This window comes from Macaca fascicularis, chromosome X, assembly GCF_037993035.2.
Source record: "Macaca fascicularis isolate 582-1 chromosome X, T2T-MFA8v1.1".
Lineage (NCBI taxonomy): Eukaryota > Metazoa > Chordata > Mammalia > Primates > Cercopithecidae > Macaca > Macaca fascicularis.
In genome coordinates, this window is record NC_088395.1 from 50,369,204 (window position 1) to 50,389,289 (window position 20,086).

The window sequence follows — 20,086 nt, forward strand, 5'->3', positions numbered from 1 at the left end:
TAAAAATGAAACATAAATAAATAGCTCATTAATCAGTTTTATTTTGATTATAGTTAAAATTATAATATTGTGCATATATTTGGTTAATAAAATGTTATTAAAATAAAAAATGTGAGAGGAGATAAATGAATTGAGGATGGAATTGTTAAGCAAAAAACCCATAGAATTTAGAGATTTTGGAAAATTCTCAGTCTGTCCACGTTACAAAAAATGAGAAAATATCTTTGAAAAGGTGTGAAAGACCCACTATTTGATAAGGAGATTAGTGTGGATGTCAATCACAGACTTAATTAACCATCTCTACAAAAGCCAGGAATAGAGATGGGATTATAGTAGCAGAACCACTGTCAGCTGAGACTAAAGGAAATTGAGAAAATGGGACGAAGCAAAGGAAGACCCTACAGGACTGGACCGTAGAACTATTCGGATGCGAACTTCTTCAAGACAAGTAAAGAATGATCCCAAAGGTGATTCAGAGATCAGTAGGGCTGCCACTCCCACCACAGGCCCAAAGTGCACAGTTCTAGGTGGCAAGGCTGTCTCCACCTCAATTTCAAAGGGTGGAACCAATGCCCAGCAGAGCTGTGGGGATGGAACAGTCCAGCAGAGCCCTGCGGGCTTGCACCTGTTCCAACAGAGAATCATGCCATGAATAGGGTCACTGTAGAGAGCCACAGCATTGGCACTGCCCTGCTGATCTGTGGGGGTGATGTTGCCACCCGAATAGGTCTGGAAGGCAGAGCATCGAGCTAGAGGATTACAGATGCTCCCAGTTTACTATGGGGTTACATCCTGATGAACCCAGTAAGTTTGAAATATTGTTAAGTCAAAAATGGATGTTTTGTAGACATGATGGGATGCAAAAACGCAAAGTACAATATCCCCCAAAACTTTGGCAACACAGTATACTGTAGGATATGGGTTGTTTACCCTCAAGATTGAGTGGCTCACTGGGAACTGTGGCTTGTGGCTGCTGCCCAGCATGGTACTGCCTATCACTACCTCAGGAAAAGATCAAAATTCAAAATTTTGAAGTACTATTTCTACTAAATGGGTATTGCTTTTGCACCATTGTAAAGTCAAAAAGTTGTGAGTCCAACTATCGTAAGTTGGAGACCATCTTTATTCTCCAACTTTAAGATCTCATGGAGCTTGCCTTGCCAGGTTTTGGACTTGCCTGGGACCTGTCATTCCTTCCTTGTTTCCTATTTCTCCCTTTTAGAATGAGAATGTCTATCCCATGCCTAGTTCACCATTTCTATTTTGGAAGGACATAACTTGTTTGACATCACAGGTTCATAGCTGGAAAGAAATTTTGTCCAAGGCTGTCTCACCCATACCTGATGTAAATGATATTTAGATGATACTTTAGACTTTAGAATTCATGTTGGAATGAGTTAAGACTTTTGGAATTTATAGGTGAAATGAGTGTATTTTACATGTGAGAAGGCCATTAATTTGGAGGTGTGCAGGGGCAGATTGCAATGCACTGAATGCATGCTCCCCACACATTATAGGAGGTGATGGATCCCTCATGAATGAGATTAGCGCTCTTATAAAAGGGACCCCAGAGAGTTTTCTTGCTCCTTTTTCTGCCATATGAGGATACAACGAGAAGACTCCCATCTATGAACCAAGAAGCAGCCCCTCACCAGACACTGAACCTGCCAGCACCTTGATCTTGGACTCTACAGCCTCCAGAAGTGTGAGAAATAAATGTTTATTGTTTAAGCCACCTAGTCTATGGTATTTTTATTATAGCAGCCTGAACTAAGACATCACTGATGTAGGGCAGCTAAGGGTACTTTCCCCACCTCCTGAATTCCTTTCAGTATAATCCAGAAGTCAGATATGTATATTAATTATTTGTCTATTAGTTAAATGAAACCGTATTGACTCTAAAGCACTTTCCAAATGTGAGGATTTAGTAATATTAAGTGTTTGCAAAGTACGTAAAAGTATCAGGTGAAATATCCCACAAGGCACAGTTGGCTACAGATATAATTCCATAAAGGAGCCTTTTTGGGGATGGCTTATATGATAAAAGGTTGAGTTTAGATAAAACGAAGTCAGTGGTTTGTGCTTTAATGTGAACTCAACTGCTCAGTTCTATCAAAGTTTGGGGAATTATAGAATAGTGTTAGGGCCTCCCAGGTTGGCCATTGGTAGGGTGACCATGTTGCCCACATTGGGCCACTTTCCACAGTGAAAGGGGAGCTATTAATACTTATGTTGGGACAAGGGCAAACTGGGCTCAGCTTGAGCAAACCACTAGCCATGGACACACTATGCATGAGCTAGTCATTTTGCCACTTTGAATTTACTTGCTGATCTATACAATTCAGTTGTCTACCTTAGTATTCCTGCCCCATAATCACAAAGGGTGGAAATTAAAGGACAGAAAGAAGATAATTAGGCAGAATTTACGATATCCTCCTGAGAACTTGGATTAAAAATTAAAAGAATTAAGATATTAATTTTGCCAGAATCAACTTAAGATTTTAGGCAAGGCAAATGAAACTTTCTGAGGCTCAGTTTTCTCATCTGCTAAATGAAATCTCAGAATCATAAGCTTTTCAAGTTGAAAGGAATTTTGAAGTTCATCTAGTTTGCCCACTTGAAAAAATCAGTTTTCTGTACAACATCTGACAAGCAGTTGTTCAGTTTGTTTGTTTGTATTACTTCCAATGATAGGGAGTTCTCCACCTCAAGAGCCAGCTGATGCCATTCCTGCAGCTTACAGTGAATGTTAGAAAGTTCTTTCTTCAACTAGGCCAAAGTTTCAGAAAAAAATTTCCAAAATTTAGAGCTTTAGGAACATTAGATGGACTCTTTGGTAAGAAACTTGGTTCCCTACCTTTGGAAGAGTTCAAATAAAGGCCACATGACTTACATCTCCAGATGCTCTAGAACCTAGTATCTGGAGTCCAGATAACTTTTAAGGTCTATTTCTGTTTCCACAGTCAATGATTCCATGACAATTCATTAGGAAGAGCAAACTTTTTAATCTAGTCTTCCAAGCAGCTCCTTATTTCTAACTTTCTCCTTTTATTCTTTCTTTAAATCCCCCAGCCTCACACCTTTCATCTGTCTGTGACTTTTCTACTTCATTTGCCTCTTTCTTATATTTAGGTTATCCCCCACCCCTAACTCAGTATCCACACTTGTCCTCCCTTTCTATCCTCATTTTGGGGCTTGACACTGTCTCGCCATAATTAATCATAGCCTCTTCTCTGAACTTCTGGCCTTCAGTTTTTCCCTTGTCTAATCCATCCTGTATTTATAAAGTATCCCTCTTATCAATTCTCTTCTCTTTTGAATCCATCCTTAAGCTTAACTTTGTATACATTGCAAATCTTCCCCACTCTTTATCCAGGCATTGAAAAATCTCCATAGTCAGGCCCCATCTTCCTCTCAAGACATACTTCTTGGACACAATTTCCTAAACTTTTCTGGTGAAATGGATTCTCCCTTTCACTGTATTCCAAAATGGTCTGTTTTCCTGTTATTCAGCTTTTGCTTATACCAGTTCCATAGCCTAGGACCTCCCACTGCCCCTAATTCCCTGCCACCAATAAAATACAATCTATCTTTCAAGGTCAGTCTTAAATCTCTCCTCTGTTAACTCTAGCCAGAGGACTCCAGCCCATACTTATCTCTTCCTCCTCTGAACTCCCATACCACTTTATTGTCTGTTTCCTTCATCTGGCAATCAATCATGCATTGCCTTGTAACATCTCTGAAAACTGTCATTTATCTTGGGTACTGTCCTTTAACTGTTTCTTTTGTGTATATAGTGTCTCCGTATTACCTACAAAGCTCATTGAGGCTGGGAGCAAGTATTGCATCTTTTTTTTTTCCTACTCTCTATGAAACAGAATTGGGTAACTAGTATGGGATGGCTTATTAATGTGTACTGACTAGTTTCCAATAGATTATCCAATTACTTTGTCACCACTTTAATAGACCACTAAATCCATGATTAATCTTCCCTTGCCCTATTTGTCAGGCATTGGTGGTGACGGAAGATAGAAGGGACCATTAGAGATAAGGCACATATGGGAGAAAGCATATTTGACTATTTAAGCCTCAAGTAAGACAAATTGCTAAGATGCTGGTGCTGAGACGTTTCACTATCAGCTAAAAGTATTCCTTAATAGATTTAGGTCCCTGGAGAAGCTCCACAGAGGTTGTGATTACAACCTGATATAACTCTTCCAAGAGAGTAAACAGGGATTTTTTTTTCCTTTCTAGTTTGTGGTGGGTAATCAATACCTAGGTGTTTAATTCAATGAATTCAGGGATGGTGCACCAATTCTCTAGTAGTCATCAGAATTTCTCTAGCAGTTTTTGCGTTCCTAGAACAATAATTAAAATTCAAAATATCCTAAGTGACCTTTTATGCCAAACTGAAAATGCTATAAGATTCATGAGAAATCCTCCAGTTTGAATAGAGGTTAAGTCACAGGAAGGAAAGATATTGGTCCACAGGGATGAAGATAGGAAAGGAGCATGGAATTCACAACTTTTTATGACTGCCTCTAATGTTGTACTGTAGTGGCCTTATTGGTCGGGGCAGGAGGCGAAAAGGGGATGTGCTTCTCCATTAGGAAAGGAAGAAGAAAATAACAAAGAGGTAAAATTCTGAGTGCTAAATCGTATAAAGATCACCAGCAAATGCTAAGCAAAGGATCTCTCAATTTAAGCATATATAATGTGGGACTGGGGGAGGCCTTAATGATATTGGAGAGGCCTCAAGTCAGCCATCTTGTCATGTTCCCCATCATTGCTATAGGGAGCAGAATGTATAGTTATGAGACTAAGTGGTCAAAAGCTTGAGAAGTACTTGGGGAGTAGGGATGGATGGCTCTTCTCTATGGCATTAGTTTTATTTCTAAACCACATTATCCAAACCACTTCACATACTGCTCCATTCAAATTGCCTAGAACAATCATCTACGCATTGCTAGTTATTTAAGACATTAGGTTATTTTAAAATCTGGATTCACCTTCCCCTTTATCTCTAAGACTTTTACAGCAGAATTTTGCTTCAAGATGAACCATGTATCATTCTCTGTCCAAATCCTGGTTCCAAGATTTCCTGCAGATTCATTTATTCATTCAAAAGATATTTATTGTGCCTTTACTATGTGCCAGAGACTGCTCTAAGTAAATAACTGACACAGATCTCTCTCCTCTTGGAACTTACATAAATTCTAACTGTGGTAGATGTATAGAAGGGCAGGCAGAGTGTATCTCCTGAAGTTTGATTGAACCAGTTACTGCCGGGAGCAGTGGCCAGATATTTGGTACTGCCAGGTTAAAAAGAACCCTGCTAAGCTTTGGAGAGGATACTTCTTGCTCTTCCCTCTGCATTACTTTTGTAGTAGACAGAAAACAGAAAGGCAAAGAGTATAGTGGTCAAGGACATAGGCTTTGGAGTCACATAGCCTGCATTGGAATCCTAGTTTCACTACTGAATAGTGATTCCACCTTGGACTGGTTCCTACCTCTTTCTGAGTCTCAGTTGCCTTAGCTGTTACTATTGTCATTCAGCAGACCCAAGTTAAGACTGCTGATTCCTGTTTTCCTAACCTAAGGGCATCTACATTAGCTGCTCACACACATCTTGAGTGACTCATCTATTGGGCATACATTTACATCTACATATTAAGTGGATATGTATAAAAGTATCTGCACCACATACTTACAAAGGTCTGAGTCCAAGTGAATTACTCCTATTTATGAATAATTCTAAAGAGGTTTTCTGTCTTTAATTCCTAACCAGGTGGTCTCGGCTTCCATCTCATTATTTCCCTGCTGTAAAGGTGGCTTAACTAATGCAATTAATTATTTACCTATTAAGAATTGTGTGGCTTCTCTACTAGTTTCCTTACCTTATAAATTTCTCCCTGTTGGACGGTTTTTATGATGTTAATCCATTCTTCCATGTCTTTCCGGTTGGGTGCAGCCAGAGTGATTTTTCGTTGTGGTGTGATAACCTAAACAAAAAGTCACATTATTAGCTGGTTCTCACTCCATAACTTTGCCTTCAAACAGAGTCTGTGAACTCTCTAAGAAACTACACAGTTGTACCAAGCACAACATAAGGCACTTCTTGAATATAAAACAGACGTTCCCAGAGCCACTGGTAGCTCCTTAGATACCCATCCAAAATAATAATAATGCTAATAGCAATAATTAACATTTTAATGCCACTCACTATGTGCCAGGAACTACTCTAAAGCACTTTATGCATATGATTTCATTCAATCTTCATTACAACCCTGTGAGATGGGCATTGTTATTTTTCCCATTTCATAGCCCAGAAAACCAAGACAAAAAGAGTTAAATGATTTGCCCAGGGTCACCCAGCAGGTAAAAAACTAAACCAGAATTGAAATTCAGATTCTTTGGCTTCAGAATTCATTCTTTTAAATACTAAACCACGTACCATCTATTACTCAAGTTAGTTTGCCTGAAAACCCTACTTGCTTACTGCTACTCTGTCTACTTGAAGTGGTAAAATTGTATGTGGTTCATTAGGGTGTCCCTGTTTCTGTTTAGTGGGAGAGTGAGATGTCTAAAAATCCAGTTTCTTTCTTTCTTATGGTTAGGGACAACCTGAAGAAAATTTTACGGTTGTCTTTCTTAATCCTGCTTGGCACAAGAACCCAGGCAGGAATAATAAGAATGCCACACTGAGAGTCTAGCAGACATAGACCATGAGCAGGACTTGATCTTTTCCCAGAGGGAAGGAGGGATCATGGATAGCTACAGCATCAGTCACTGCTTCCATTGCCCTACTGCCTTTACTATAAGCTCCCCAAGTCTTGAAGCTAGAGCTCACCACACCAACAAGGAATTTGTTTCTTCTTTTGCATGTAGCACAGTGAAATTACGTGGTAGATGGAAATAAGAGCTAGTCGGGATTGTGATAACAGCCACTCCTTTGGTCCAAACCCATTCTTGAGTGGGGCTGATGTTCACTGCTTCTGTGCTTTAATTAGGTTAAGGGGCAGCCTAGCCCTTATGATTTATTTCTTTGTAAAATGGAGACCAAAAACATTAGCCTATAGGCTCATCACCCAAAGGCTCAGCTTTTTGGGATTGGTCAACACAGCCCTCAGCTTTACCCTGTGTCAAGGTGATGTAATGAGAGAGTAACAAAAGCAAAGTCTTCTTCTTAGACCCAGTCACTCTCCTTTCAAGGGAGGATGGAACATGAACCAACCATGGAAGCAGGATATTGGGTCTGCAGCTCTTTAGTCTGTTCGGTACTATCCCCTACCTGCCTAAACAGGAACTCCAGTCTCCATATTCCACCATTGAGGCTGGGAGAGGACAGTTCTGGAAGGAGGTGGGTAGAATTCCTGGACCACCAAGCTTTCTATTTTTCAGTGAGTTTTCTGGTCTGGATTCACTTGAATGACCAAAGCCATGTGACATTTCAGTCACACCAAGCCCTAGATGCTTCCCTAGAAAATCCTCTGCTTTCTCTGAGGCACTTTCATCAGTAATCTCAACATGGGGTAGATTTCACTTTGAATTAGGGCTCTTATCTACTTCATCAGAGGAGAGGATGTCATGTAACTCAATTATCCTGCCATTTTCTATAACATATTAGCAGTGTCTTGAAAGACTCCCAGTGATACGCTTCTAAATCACCTTCACTGGAAGGACTGATTTTTATAAGTCACATACTCCCTTCCCCTTGAAATCAGCTTAGCTTTATACTGGTAATAAGGAAAAAGACCATCACTTTTTTCTTCCCTATCAATGGGCTGCTAGAAAATGTTTGCGTGAATGATAACACTTTGGGATCAAAGGAAATTTTGGAAACCTGAAGTTCAAAGAAGTAAGAAGTGGTTATGGAAAGCTATCTTCCCAGCTAGCCCCTACCCCTGCCCATTCAGTCATTCCCAATCTTACTTACACAAAAACTGTGGCAAAGGTTTCTACAGCTGGTTTCTGCCACAGCGGCTTGAGACAGATCAATCGTTTCAAAGTGTGCAAACTGGAAGGATATAAGAGAGAGAGGGACAAGGAACCGTCTGGTTAATGATGCAAAGAGACATTAAAAGGTATACACACACACACACACACACGCACACACAGACTTGCTGACAGGCATTTGTGGCAGTCATGATCCAATCATTTCTTTGGCTTGAGGGCTAACATTTATTTAGCAACATGATTTTTGTTAATATATCATGCAACAAAAAAAATGAAATCAAAATAAACTTTTTACAGATATTTATGTGGAATTATAGGAAGGCTTGAGTTGGTCAGTTCAGAATTATTTAAACATAAAGGCTTATGCTGGAAAAGATAATGGGATGTGGTTTAACTAGAGTCCTAGAGAAACAGATTGTGATTAACTCCTATTTTATTGGGTGGCAGCCTTTGCAGTGTTGCTAGTCCCATCCAGTTTGAGGTCTGTGTCTCCTTATTAATTGGCCATAGTAGATACCATCTAGCCAGCAGCAGGAAATCAGTATCATGGATACAAGCAAGGCCGGTTTCACCGGTATACAAACTGTGCAGTCACACAGGGCCCCGTGTTCAGAAGGGCCCCACACTTAGTTTAATGCTTTGCTGTTGTCATCTTAAAATTACTTCATAATTTTGTCTTTGTGCATGTGTTTCGTAAGTGAAGTCCAATGGGACAACAGATCATGCATATGAGCAGAGTAGATAGGCGCAATATACATTTCCACCCCATGTCTTGTCACTCCATTTGCATTTGTGATGCCCATGAACATAGAATTCTAGTGGACCCATGAAGAGTGGGAGTTTAGCAAGACTCAAAGCAAGTACAAGATAAGTGTGTTACATCTATGACTGAGTAAGCAGTAGGGGAGCTGACAGCCCTGAGAGGTCATACTTTCTGTTGGAACCAGAACTTGCTTCAGACTTAGAAAAAAGACAATGGTTTCTAAGAAATATGAAAAACCAAGAAGCCCTATTGTATTCTTCCTTGCTCATTACACCCCTGGGTTAGCCAACCATTTCTGCTAAAAATGATGACATGGAAGGAAATGGAAAGATAAGGTAATCCATAGTACTTTCAGTTAGAAAAGTGTTGGTGGAATGTGCAAGTATCGAGAAGTAAAATATGAACAGTTGAGCTAGTTTTGTGCAGTTTTTTATACTGCTGAGAACAAAATACATACACTTGTATGAGCTACTAAACACAAATTGTATAATTTTAGTGATTCTTTATATGAATTAAATGCTCTTACATTTGCATTTAAAACTGGTGTTGTATAGTGTTCAGATGAATAGTGAAATTCATGCTAATTGTTTAAAATTTTATTTTTCTTTACTTAGAATTACATTAGCAAGTAAAAACACCATGACAAGTCTTTGCTTTATATTAATATTTTAGTATAAACATAAAGCATTATATGTTAGTAGCTTTAATACAACTTCCCCCTGCTTTTTGAGTAAAGGGCACTACATTTTCATTTTGCACTGGATCCCCAAAATTATAGTTGGTTCTGGGTGCAGAAGCTAGCTGGGAAAAATACGAAAGGAAAGGGATACAGAAAAGAGAAAGGAGAGAAAAGTATCCCCATTTGACTCAAAAGGGCAAGTTAAAAAAAGCGTAGAGGGCTTCAACTTCCACCCTAATGTTTGCTGACATATCTTTACTTATTAGTCCATCTTCCCGCACAAACGTTTCCTGGCACCCACCCATTAATCTAGTTGACAATATGCTATACATTACCGCGGGATGGTGTGCAAAGTAGAGCTTCTGTCCTTGAACCAGAAAATATCTAAGCTTCCATCTCTTGAAGGAGTTACAGTTCTTCAGCATAGGTCCTTCCTTCAATATTTTCTGAAAGATAGAAGCATGGTGTTGAGCAATTAGATCAATTCATAAGGTCATATCACTTGTTTTCTCAGATGGAAAGAGCAGACATCTAGAAGGCTCTATCTTGTCACATATCTGAGAAATGGCCTGAAGGCCAGGTGAGAACACAGTGAAGCTTGTTCAATCAGAGGAGACATTGGTTACCCTTGGATTACTCATTCAGGATGATATAGGCTTCACGTTTATCAGGCTACATGGCCCAAAAACCATGAAGAATATCTCTATTTGCAGTAGAGGGCAGGAACATGAACACACAAGAACACCATTCCTAGGAAAGAACGCGTGGTAGAGGAAAAGGCTGTAAAGGCAGATTTTCTGGAAGTCTCCTGATTATAGCTCTAGACAGGGCTCGCCTGTCAGCTCTTTAAGAGTGTTCCTTTTAGAATATTAAGTTGGATCGTGTTCCTTCCTTGTTCGCAAGCCTCCAATAGCTTCTCAACACTTTTAGAGCCAAATCCAAAGTCTTTACCATGGTTTGTCTTCAGCAGACTCATGATCTCATGAAGGAGCAAGCACATAAAAAGGAACCACAAGAAAACTACCTTCTGATTACTTTCGTTACATCCCATAGTCTAACTACAGATTTTTCAGTTACCTGCTGAACAGACTGATCCTAACCAAGCATAGAGTCTACTTACTATTTTCATCATTGAGGAAGTTCTCACTTAAGTTACAGGATACAAACCAACATGCAAGACTGCCATTTGGGAGAAGTACTCAACCCCGCCAAGCTGGAATCAAACTCATACTTAATGGACGAAGGGCCAGATTGAGTTTAAAATCACCAGATCAAGGCCCTACCATGAATTCTATCTATCATCTAAAGTAGCATTCACCATTGGGTGGCTGGAGAAGTGTTTTGTTTGGCCTACCTAGTGTTTTTCAAAGTTTTAAATTAGTTGGTAATATTTAAAAGGTAGAAGATTTCATATAAAAATTCAGGTTTCCTGTTCCTTAAAAAAAAAAAAAATAGAACATCTGGTAACATTGAATTTATATTCTCACATGGCAACAGTCTGCAGAAACTGAGTACCAGCTGCCCCCTTCAGATGAGGTGCCTGACTCCAGCAGGAATTTGAGTTTAGGATCCTGATCCAAATAATTATTTGTCATTCCTGTTCTCCCAAATACACACACACATACACATACACACATACACACACACACGTACTCATACACACACATTTATACACTCTTCAATTTTCTAAACAACTGGATAGTACTAGTGGATAGAGCCTCTGTATCTCAACTGAAAAGTCAGTTCATAAGCAGTCATGATTTACCTGAACCCTCTTCATAGCTTATGGGAGTTTCAAGGTTATCGTAACACCCTTGGGATGCAAAAGAATGGTGCTGAGGAGTCAGAACAAAGAGAACAATACGATCTTGTGGGAAGGAGGGAGGTTGCAGAGAGAGAGAGTAAGAAATTATATTTAAATTGTTGAAATTGAGTCATCCAAGAGAAAACAACTGCTGTAAGCATTAAGAATATATTGTTCCTTTCCTCTCTCTGGCCAGGTGGCCTAAAGTACAATTCTCAATAATGGCATTTGGTTTTTTGTATCCTAACCCTCTCACCTCTATCCATATACTTCTCCACACTAAGTCTTCGTATTACCTAGGCAGCCCTATTTACTTCTCTCTGCTAAAGACTTAAATTCCAAAATTTAACGACTCCAATTCTGTACAACTGAATCTACACCCATTATCTCTGCCCTTTTCCCAACTTGTTCTGCTCTGTTAAAATTATTAAATGCTTCCTTTACTCTTCTTATTTTGTCGTATATAATGTCCCCGTACAAGCTCATTTTACAGTTTTTGGTTGGCTACTTTCTCCTTCCCTCCACTTGCAGTTTAAAGTTTTGCAGTTCTGACTGTCAGATATTTACACTACTACATTCTCTTGGCCTGTTCTGAGAAGCACTTACCCTTAAAGAACCATTTTTCAGGCATTGCAAGTCGTGGGCTAGTAAACTAAAATCTCTCAATTTATAACTTGTGAATATGATAGCCCAAGAGGACTCAGATTTTAGCTTATGCATTTGATAAGCTCTTTAATGATAATACTATGAGCAAGAAGGAGAAATGCTATCTTTGTTCAAGTTCCTATTTTATCTGCCTGTAGATCACATCCCCTTCCTCAGCAAGTCATCCTGCTTGGTTATTCAGAGCCTACTCCCAACAAACCAGTAGCCACCCTCAACTCAGGGGACCCCAATTAAGCTCTACCACTCAGGGGACCCTTATAGACAATAGAGCTATATAGGAATAAGTTTTCTATATCTCTCCATAACTAAATTAATACAAATCTGAAATAGATTCTGATAAGATGTATAAGCCCCAGAGTAACAACTAGAAAAATAACTTTTAAAAATTATTAATACATCATAAAGCAACAATTAAATACCACTACACGTGGATTAGAATAGCTAAACCCCAATACAGTGATGATACCAAATGCTGGCAAGAATATGGAGCAACAGGAACTCTCCTTCATTGCTAGTAGGAATGCAAAATGGTACAACTAGTTTGGAAGACAGTTTGGCGGTTTCTTACAAAATCAAACATACTTTTACCATGTGATCTAGCAATTGAAATCTTTGCTATGTACCCAAATGCATTAAAAAATTATGTCCACACAAAAACCTGCACATGAATGTTTATAGCAGTTTTATCCATAATTGCCAAAACTTGGAAGCAACCAAGATGTCCTTCAATAGGTGAATGGGTAAACAGACTATGGTACATCCAAACAATGGAATGTTATCCAGTAATAAAAATAAATGTGCTGTAAAGCCACAGAAAGACATGGAGGAACTTTAAATGTATATTGCCAAGTAAAAGAAGTCAATCCAAAAAGGCTACATACTGTATCAATCCAACTACACGACATTCTGGAAAAGGCAAGACTATAGGGACAGTGAAAAAAACTCAGTGGTTGCCAGAAGCTCAAGGGCAGTTGGGAAGAGATGAATAGGTGGAGCACAGGAGATTTTTAGGGCAGTGATACTACTCTGTATGATACTGTCATGGTGGCTACATGTCATTATACATTTGTCAAAACCCACAGAATGCACAACACCCAGAATGAACCCTGATGTAAACAATGGATTTTAGTTAAGAATAAAACATCAGCCGGGCGCGGTGGCTCAAGCCTGTAATCCCAGCACTTTGGGAGGCCGAGACGGGCAGATCACGAGGTCAGGAGATCGAGACCATCCTGGCTAACACGGTGAAACCCCGTCTCTACTAAAAAAAATACAAAAAATTAGCCAGGCGAGGTGGCAGGCGCCTGTAGTCCCAGCTACTCGGGAGGCTGAGGCAGGAGAATGGCGTAAACCCGGGAGGCAGAGCTTGCAGTGAGCTGAGATCCGGCCACTGCACTCCAGCCTGGGTGACAGAGCGAGACTCCGTCTAAAAAAAAAAAAAAAAAAAAAAAAAAGAATAAAACATCAATATTGGCTCACCAAGTGTAACAAATGCACTGCACTAATGTAAGATGTTAATAATAATAATAATAATAGTCTCAGGACCTTGTTCAGTTTAGTAGCCCCAAGCAGGTAATAGGGGAAACTGGGAGGCGGTGGGTATATGAGTACATTCTTTACTTTCCACTCAATTTTTCTATATACCTAAAACTGCTAAAAATGGTCTATTAATTTTTTTTTAATAAGCAAGCAAAAACAGACTGGGAATTCTGAAAAAGAAGAGTAATTAAGAGGGAACTACCTCCTATTTAGGTTTTAAAACCTAGTATAAAGCTATAGTAATAAAAAAATAATTAAAGGGACTAAAATGTTAAAATTATTAAAGGAACATAAACATATACCCATGTGATATGGCAGGGGCATAAGTATGTAGAATATTCATTGAAAAATACAACAAAAGCTCTGTCTACACCCTGGCTGTTTCTGGGAGTGGTTGTTTGAGTTCTTTAAGGGAAAAAGAGATGGCACAAATGAAGTAATCTCTTTTATACCTGATACCTAAGGTCTGAGGATATGAGAAGGGTAGAGTTTCAATGTGTGTCTACCAGTGGAGATGAGGAAGATTTATTTCTGAAGTGGATGATGAGATTGTGGAGCTACTTTCCAATAATAAATTATTATTATTATTATTATGAACACATTTTAGATTAAGTCTGGAATTACTCTCATAGATACTATGGCTTGTCAACACAAAGTTTATAATCCTTTGGCACCAGAACACGGTTGGTAGCTTGTGGAAACTGTCCTTCTTTTGCCTATCAAGTTACTTTGTTTCTGTCAAAAGCCAAATCACCATCTGGAAACTGGAAACAGGAGGACACAGTCAACCATGACAAGAACAGAATGTCAAGGCTAGGGAGTAGGTAAGCTCTGTGGTTCTAAAATTGTTTAGTGAGATAAACCTCTTCACCAAGTTAAAAGACCCAAGAGGGCATTGTTGGAAGGAACCAAACGAAGTTGTATTGCTTTGAATAAGATAAAATGAAGTTAAAACCTAGTTTTTGTTAATTAAGTTAGAATGCAAATCTTCTTAGGGGATAGGCAAGGGCTCTCCCTTCAATGCCTCCCTTCTCAGGGTGCACAAGAAGAGCTCCTTAAGTTCTAAACAGAGGCTCTATGTCATCAGCTCTGAACTTCTACAAATGCTCAAACCTGGATCTTGGAAAAGATAAAGGGCCTGTAGTCCTTTCCCTTCTGAATTCTGTCCTCCTTCAGGGAAACTTCCCTACTCACCCAATTACTGTTTCTAAATAAACCATTGTTTATTTTGTTAAAATCCCAAAACCAATAGGCAGCCCTAGGAAGCCAGTTTGAGCAGGTAGAAGCTAAAAATCCCTTGTTTGATTGCCCCAAGTCGATAAAATATGCGCATGCAAAACAATCTTTACCTACTTGGGGCTACTAAACTGAACAAGGTCCTGAGGCAAAAATTGGAAGAAGCAAGGTAACAAGCAAATGCATCCTGCCAAGGGGGGCAGTTGAAGGGAGAGACCTTGCCTATCCCCTAAGAAGATCTGCATAGTGCTTCCTGGTCCCTGGCCTCTGGCAGATAATATTATCTCATTGCCTCCTCACCACAACTATGCAGTATCACGTCTGACTTCCAGAAAGTAAATCTGAGGCTTGGTTTCCTTTACTTTGTTCAAGTACCCATAATTACAAAATGCTAGTGGACTCTGTGCTTCCTCTACCCATGATGAGAAAACTGGGAGGGCCTGGTTAATTAGTATGTACACAACAGGGTGAACACAGACCCCACCCCATCCCACTGCCAAACTTTATCCTGAATGACAAGATCATAGATTGCTAAGAATTAAAAAGCATTCTAGGCCGGGCGCGGTGGCTCATGCCTGTAATCCCAGCACTTTGGGAGGCCGAGGCGGGCAGATCACGAGGTCAGGAGATTGAGACCATCCTGGCTAACACAGTGAAACCCTGTCTCTACTAAAAATAAAAAATGGAAAAAAATTAGCCGGGCGTGATGGCGGGCGCCTGTAGTCCCAGCTACTCAGGAGGCTGAGGCAGGAGAATGGTGTAAACCCGGGAGGCGGAGCTTGCAGTGAGCCGAGATCACACCACAGCACTCCAGCCTGGGCGACAGAGCAAGACTCCGTCCCCTCCCCTCAAAAAAAAAAAAAAAAAGTATTCTATGAACAGCTCTGACTATTCCATAATAGAACTCTTAATGAGCTTCCCTCAAAGTGGCAAATGGTATTCCTTGTTTTTCTAAACACCTAACATTCGTTGGCGGGCGAGAAGGGAGTTCTCCAGTTTTTTTAAAGTGATACTCCACGATTGACTGGAAGAGTAATTAGAATTCACATATCGACAACACTTTGTAATTGATAAAGTGCTTTTGCTTCTCATCAGCCCTCTGAAGCAGGTAGTGAAAGGCGTTTTCTAACGCAATTCTGTCCTATGAAAGACACCCTGAAATTAGTATCTTCAAGTGGCTTGCCCGAGGAAATAGTTGAAAGTTTTCCTCTCAAAAAAGATTGCCCATGTTTGTTTTGCAGTTTTGAGACTTTGCAACATCTTGGAGTTAAAATATTTGTCAGAAGAACATCTCTGATATTATTACAAAAGGCAATGATGAATGGGACTCCATATGGGAAGTTTTGCCTTGGTGGCCACATTTATAAGCACACAGCTATTTCATAAGAAGGGACACACATGTAGTCCTCTTGGTCCAAGCTGCCACATTTCTGTGGCAATATCTGTGATGCTGCAGATAGAAATAATTTAGGAAGGGCTGTAGAATCCTTGTACATATTAAAATGTCATGTTACCACTTGATGCTTCTTAAACCACAGCACACTGCAGGCAGGCTTCCTAATCCTTCCTGCCAGCTCTATTAGACATTAAAACCCAAATAACATTATGGTTTCTACTATTAAACCCTCAAGGCTGATTGTTTTGTGGTGAGAGTGAGTATGGTGCTAATTAGTCTATTGTCCTGAATTCAATCACCACAGAGATCAATTGGCTTCATTCAAATTCAAGAATGTAGGACTCCAAGGCATACGTAATTCAGGTCCTGTGTACAGTGTTCACACAAAATGGTCTTTGTCAAAACCATGGCAGCCCCTGCAGAGAAGGCTAAAGCTTTGGAAAACTCTGCTTCAGTTTCATTTTGAATCCTCTTTGAAAAGCCAATACCCAAATCCATTGCTCCCAGAAACTCCCACACCCTGGCACAGGTAGTATCTCTCTCTGGTGCTCTCTACAACTCAGCATGTGTAAATTAATAAATTAATGAGGATAAACATTTCCCTCACTCCATATTTATAAAATATCTTCTATAATATATCTCAACAGAGTTTGTAAAGCAGCCCAATTTCCTGTATATAATTAACACCCGCCTGCTGCTTAATTGGGAAAGGGCAAGTACAGCTGCTGCTGTGACCTTTTCCTATGCTTCTCCCAAGTCCCTAAAGCTTCTACTATCTGCTACATCTGTTTTTCTGTCGCTTGGTGGATTTTTTTTAAGAGACAGGGTCTTGTTCTGTCACCCAGGCGGAAGTGCAGTGGCGCAATCATGACTCACTGTAACCTCAAACTCCTGGCTCAAGTAATCCCCTTGCTTCAGCCTCCTGAGTAGTCAAGACTACAGGTGCCCACCGCCATGTCTGACTAATTTTTTCATCTTTTGGTAAAGACAGTCTCGCTTTGTTGCCCAGGCTGGTCTTGAACTCCTGGGCTCAAGCAATCCTCCCACCTCTGTAATCCCATTACAGAAATGAGCCACCATGTCCAGCCTGCTTTGTTCGTTTTTGATGCATAAGGCTTTGGAGAATTCTTTACCTTTTCCTAGCAGAAGGGTCCCCTGTTACACAGCCAAGTTGAATTCCACCCCCACCCACTCAAAAAGTAGACAAGCATCATGATACGCACCACTACCTGTTATTAGTTGGCTGCTCTTCTGTTTTAATTTCTCTTGTTGCTGTTGTGTAGGAGGCTGGATCAAGTTAGGGGATGAGTAGGCTACACTCCCCAAGTGAGAACTGAACTATTCTGGGAACAACTGAGAAGGCCAGCTTTCTGTCTATGACTCCTTCAGTCCAAAGACCTGGAACATCTATTCTCTTTGCTTGGGTTAGAGTGCTGGGAAGAAAGCCGTTTCCTAACACTGGCTTGCCAAAGTTGATTCAAAGCAACAGTGTTTGATTTGGTTAAAATGCAACTCCGGGTGCTTTAGGCTTTAAGAAAGGTCAGATCCACTGCTCCACTGAAAGCTTCACACTCCCCAGGGTCCTGTTGACATGGCAGGAGTCAGACAGACTGGCTCCAACACTTACTAGCTGTGTGACCTTGGGCAAATCACTTAACCTCACTGAGCCTCAATTTCCTTGTCTGTTAGATGAAGATACCTTACAGAGCATGTGCCTGCCACTCTGTGAGTCCCTTGTCCCTTGTGGATTGTGGAGGCAAGGGCTGCTGCCATTGCTCCGCTCATGCCACTACTGGAATCTTCCCTCCTGGCTAAGGGCTGCAGCAGCAGGATGAGGAATAGGACGACCGACTGTCCTGGTTTTCCCAGGAGTTTCAGCACTACAATCAGGAGGTTTTTGGGCAAACTGGGACCTCGTGGTCACCCTAACACTGAAAAGCCAGATCTTTCTACCACACAGGTCTGCAAGGACTATATCTGCAAATCTCCTCCCACTGCTTCCTGTGCTAAGGAAGAGCTATAGATGAACATCTATGTCCCTGCTCTCTATCAGTGAAATAAAAGAAAGTTGAGCTGCTATACATATTTATTTTTATGAATAGGCAAAAACTTTAACCAGTTCCTTGCATATCACTATAAAGGTATTTTACACACGTGAACAAACATATATACACATATATTCTTTTTTCTTCCTGTAAATAATAGTATTCTATGTGCAATGTTTTGTTTCTTGCTTTCTACACTTAATATACAATGAACCCTTTTAGATATTGATACATATTAAGTGGTTTCCTTTCTTTCTACAATTGCATAGCATTCTACTAAATGAATGTAATGTGATTTATTTAAACAGTTCCCTATTGAAAGACAGTGCTTTCAAATCTTATTTTATTACAAATGACACTGCAGAAACTCTGTATATACATGTCATTTTGCACTGGTCTGAGTACATTGATAAAATAAATATCAAGGGTTGATGACTTTAAAACTGGTCCACTGGGACCATAAAGCCTAAACACCGATAAGTTTTGGGGGAGCCAAAAACATAGAAACAGGAAACCCAGTGAAAGGAACAATATAAATGGAAGTTTAGCCTTTAAGCCTGTGTCTTCTCAAATCTCTCTGCCCCTTCCCCCTTCTTCTTTTCTATTACTGGAATTCCTAGGGAGAGTAAGGATCACTGATTGTTTGGGGTATGGGGAGGAGGTGAGCAATCTGAGCCCAGGCTGACAAAGTTCTGAAAGCAGTAACCTGGCTCTTGGTAATTGACCTGGGACTAGCTGCATCCAGGAAGGAGGAAGAGCTTTGCTGAGCCCTCCCAGAACCGCTTATAGGTTTGCATGTTGGCTTTGCTGCCTACTAGCTGTGCAGCCTTGAACAAGCTATTTCACTGCGAAGAGGGGCCACCGTTAAGTTGGTAGGATGGAGATACAAGCTCTGATCTATGTTAGTTCAAAATCTGTGCTCATGCCACAAAACTGGCCTTTTAACTTTCTGAGCCAATCTTGACCTTAGTAACAAGTAATCTTAGATCTCCCCGCCCTGTTAGAGATTATGAAAATAATGCTCCAAGAGGGGCTGTGCTTACTCAAGTCAAAGAGCAAATTAGTGGTAGAGCATTGGGCCTCAGGCCACCGTATTTCAGTTGTGTTGGGCTCCTCACCGACCTCCCTAAGGTGAGTGAAGGTGCCCTGTAACTGCAGCCGTTGAGTTTTCTCTGTATTGGGAATGCCTTCTGGAATATGTGCACAGTTACAGGGCTAGGGGAATGGCATGGAATGGCATGTGAGGAAACCAGCAGGAAGATGGCTTGACTCTAAGAGTAGGATCAAAAGGAAGGGCTGGGTAAGAGCTTTAGGAGTTTGAGGAGAAAAGTGGCTTATGATAAACCTTCCTGCAGAGGGTTGCCTTTGCTCCACAAATCCAGGGAAGACTCAAGATTCTGAGTAGGAGAAAGAGGATTGTTTCTGACCACTGGGGAGCCAAAAACCTAGAAACAGGAAATCCAGTGAAAGGAATAGTATAAGTGGAAGCTTCGTGGGAGACCCCTATGGCTACAGCAGTAGTTGCTGCTTGCCTAGAAAAGAAGGTTTTTGGTCACACGAATTTACCCCCAAAAGATACCAGGGTATCTTGGACCCTAGTCCTCAACCTAAGCAAGATCACAGAGGTCAGGACATCAATTAGCTTATCTGGTGCCACCATCTTATAAAAAGTGACAGTGCAATGCCTGCTTCCAATTGCCTTCTTTTCCATTCTTTTACCTGACCATAAGTTACCAGAGACTATGGTTCTTCTAACATTCTGTGGATGTTTATTCTCTCAGGGACACTTCCTTCACTGCTTCTAACTAACCCTGGGCTCCCAACACCAAGCAACATGCCCTGTTGATCCTAACCATCTACTATGAGAGCAGTGGCTCCTGTTGTGACTCTGGTGATGGCCCTCATTAGAAGCAGCAGGAATAGCAATTTCTTCTCTAAGTTTCTCTTCAACCCTCCTTCTCCAAAGGAAGAGAGCTGCTTCTGGCTGACAAATGCCTGCTAT

At 40.5% G+C, this 20,086-nt stretch overlaps 1 protein-coding gene across 2 annotated transcripts in view; it reads right to left on the minus strand.

The window, feature by feature from the left end:
* The window catches only part of DGKK (diacylglycerol kinase kappa), a 109,892-nt gene that overhangs the window by 52,721 nt on the left and 37,085 nt on the right, over window positions 1-20,086 (minus strand). For both annotated transcript variants that reach the window (XM_005593586.4, XM_045383610.3), the window contains exons 2-4: window positions 9,734-9,844; window positions 7,937-8,017; window positions 5,898-6,002 (exon numbers count right to left, since the gene is read on the minus strand). In XM_005593586.4, the coding sequence (XP_005593643.4) occupies window positions 5,898-6,002; window positions 7,937-8,017; window positions 9,734-9,844 (297 nt within the window). The remainder of the gene's footprint in view (window positions 1-5,897; window positions 6,003-7,936; window positions 8,018-9,733; window positions 9,845-20,086) is intronic.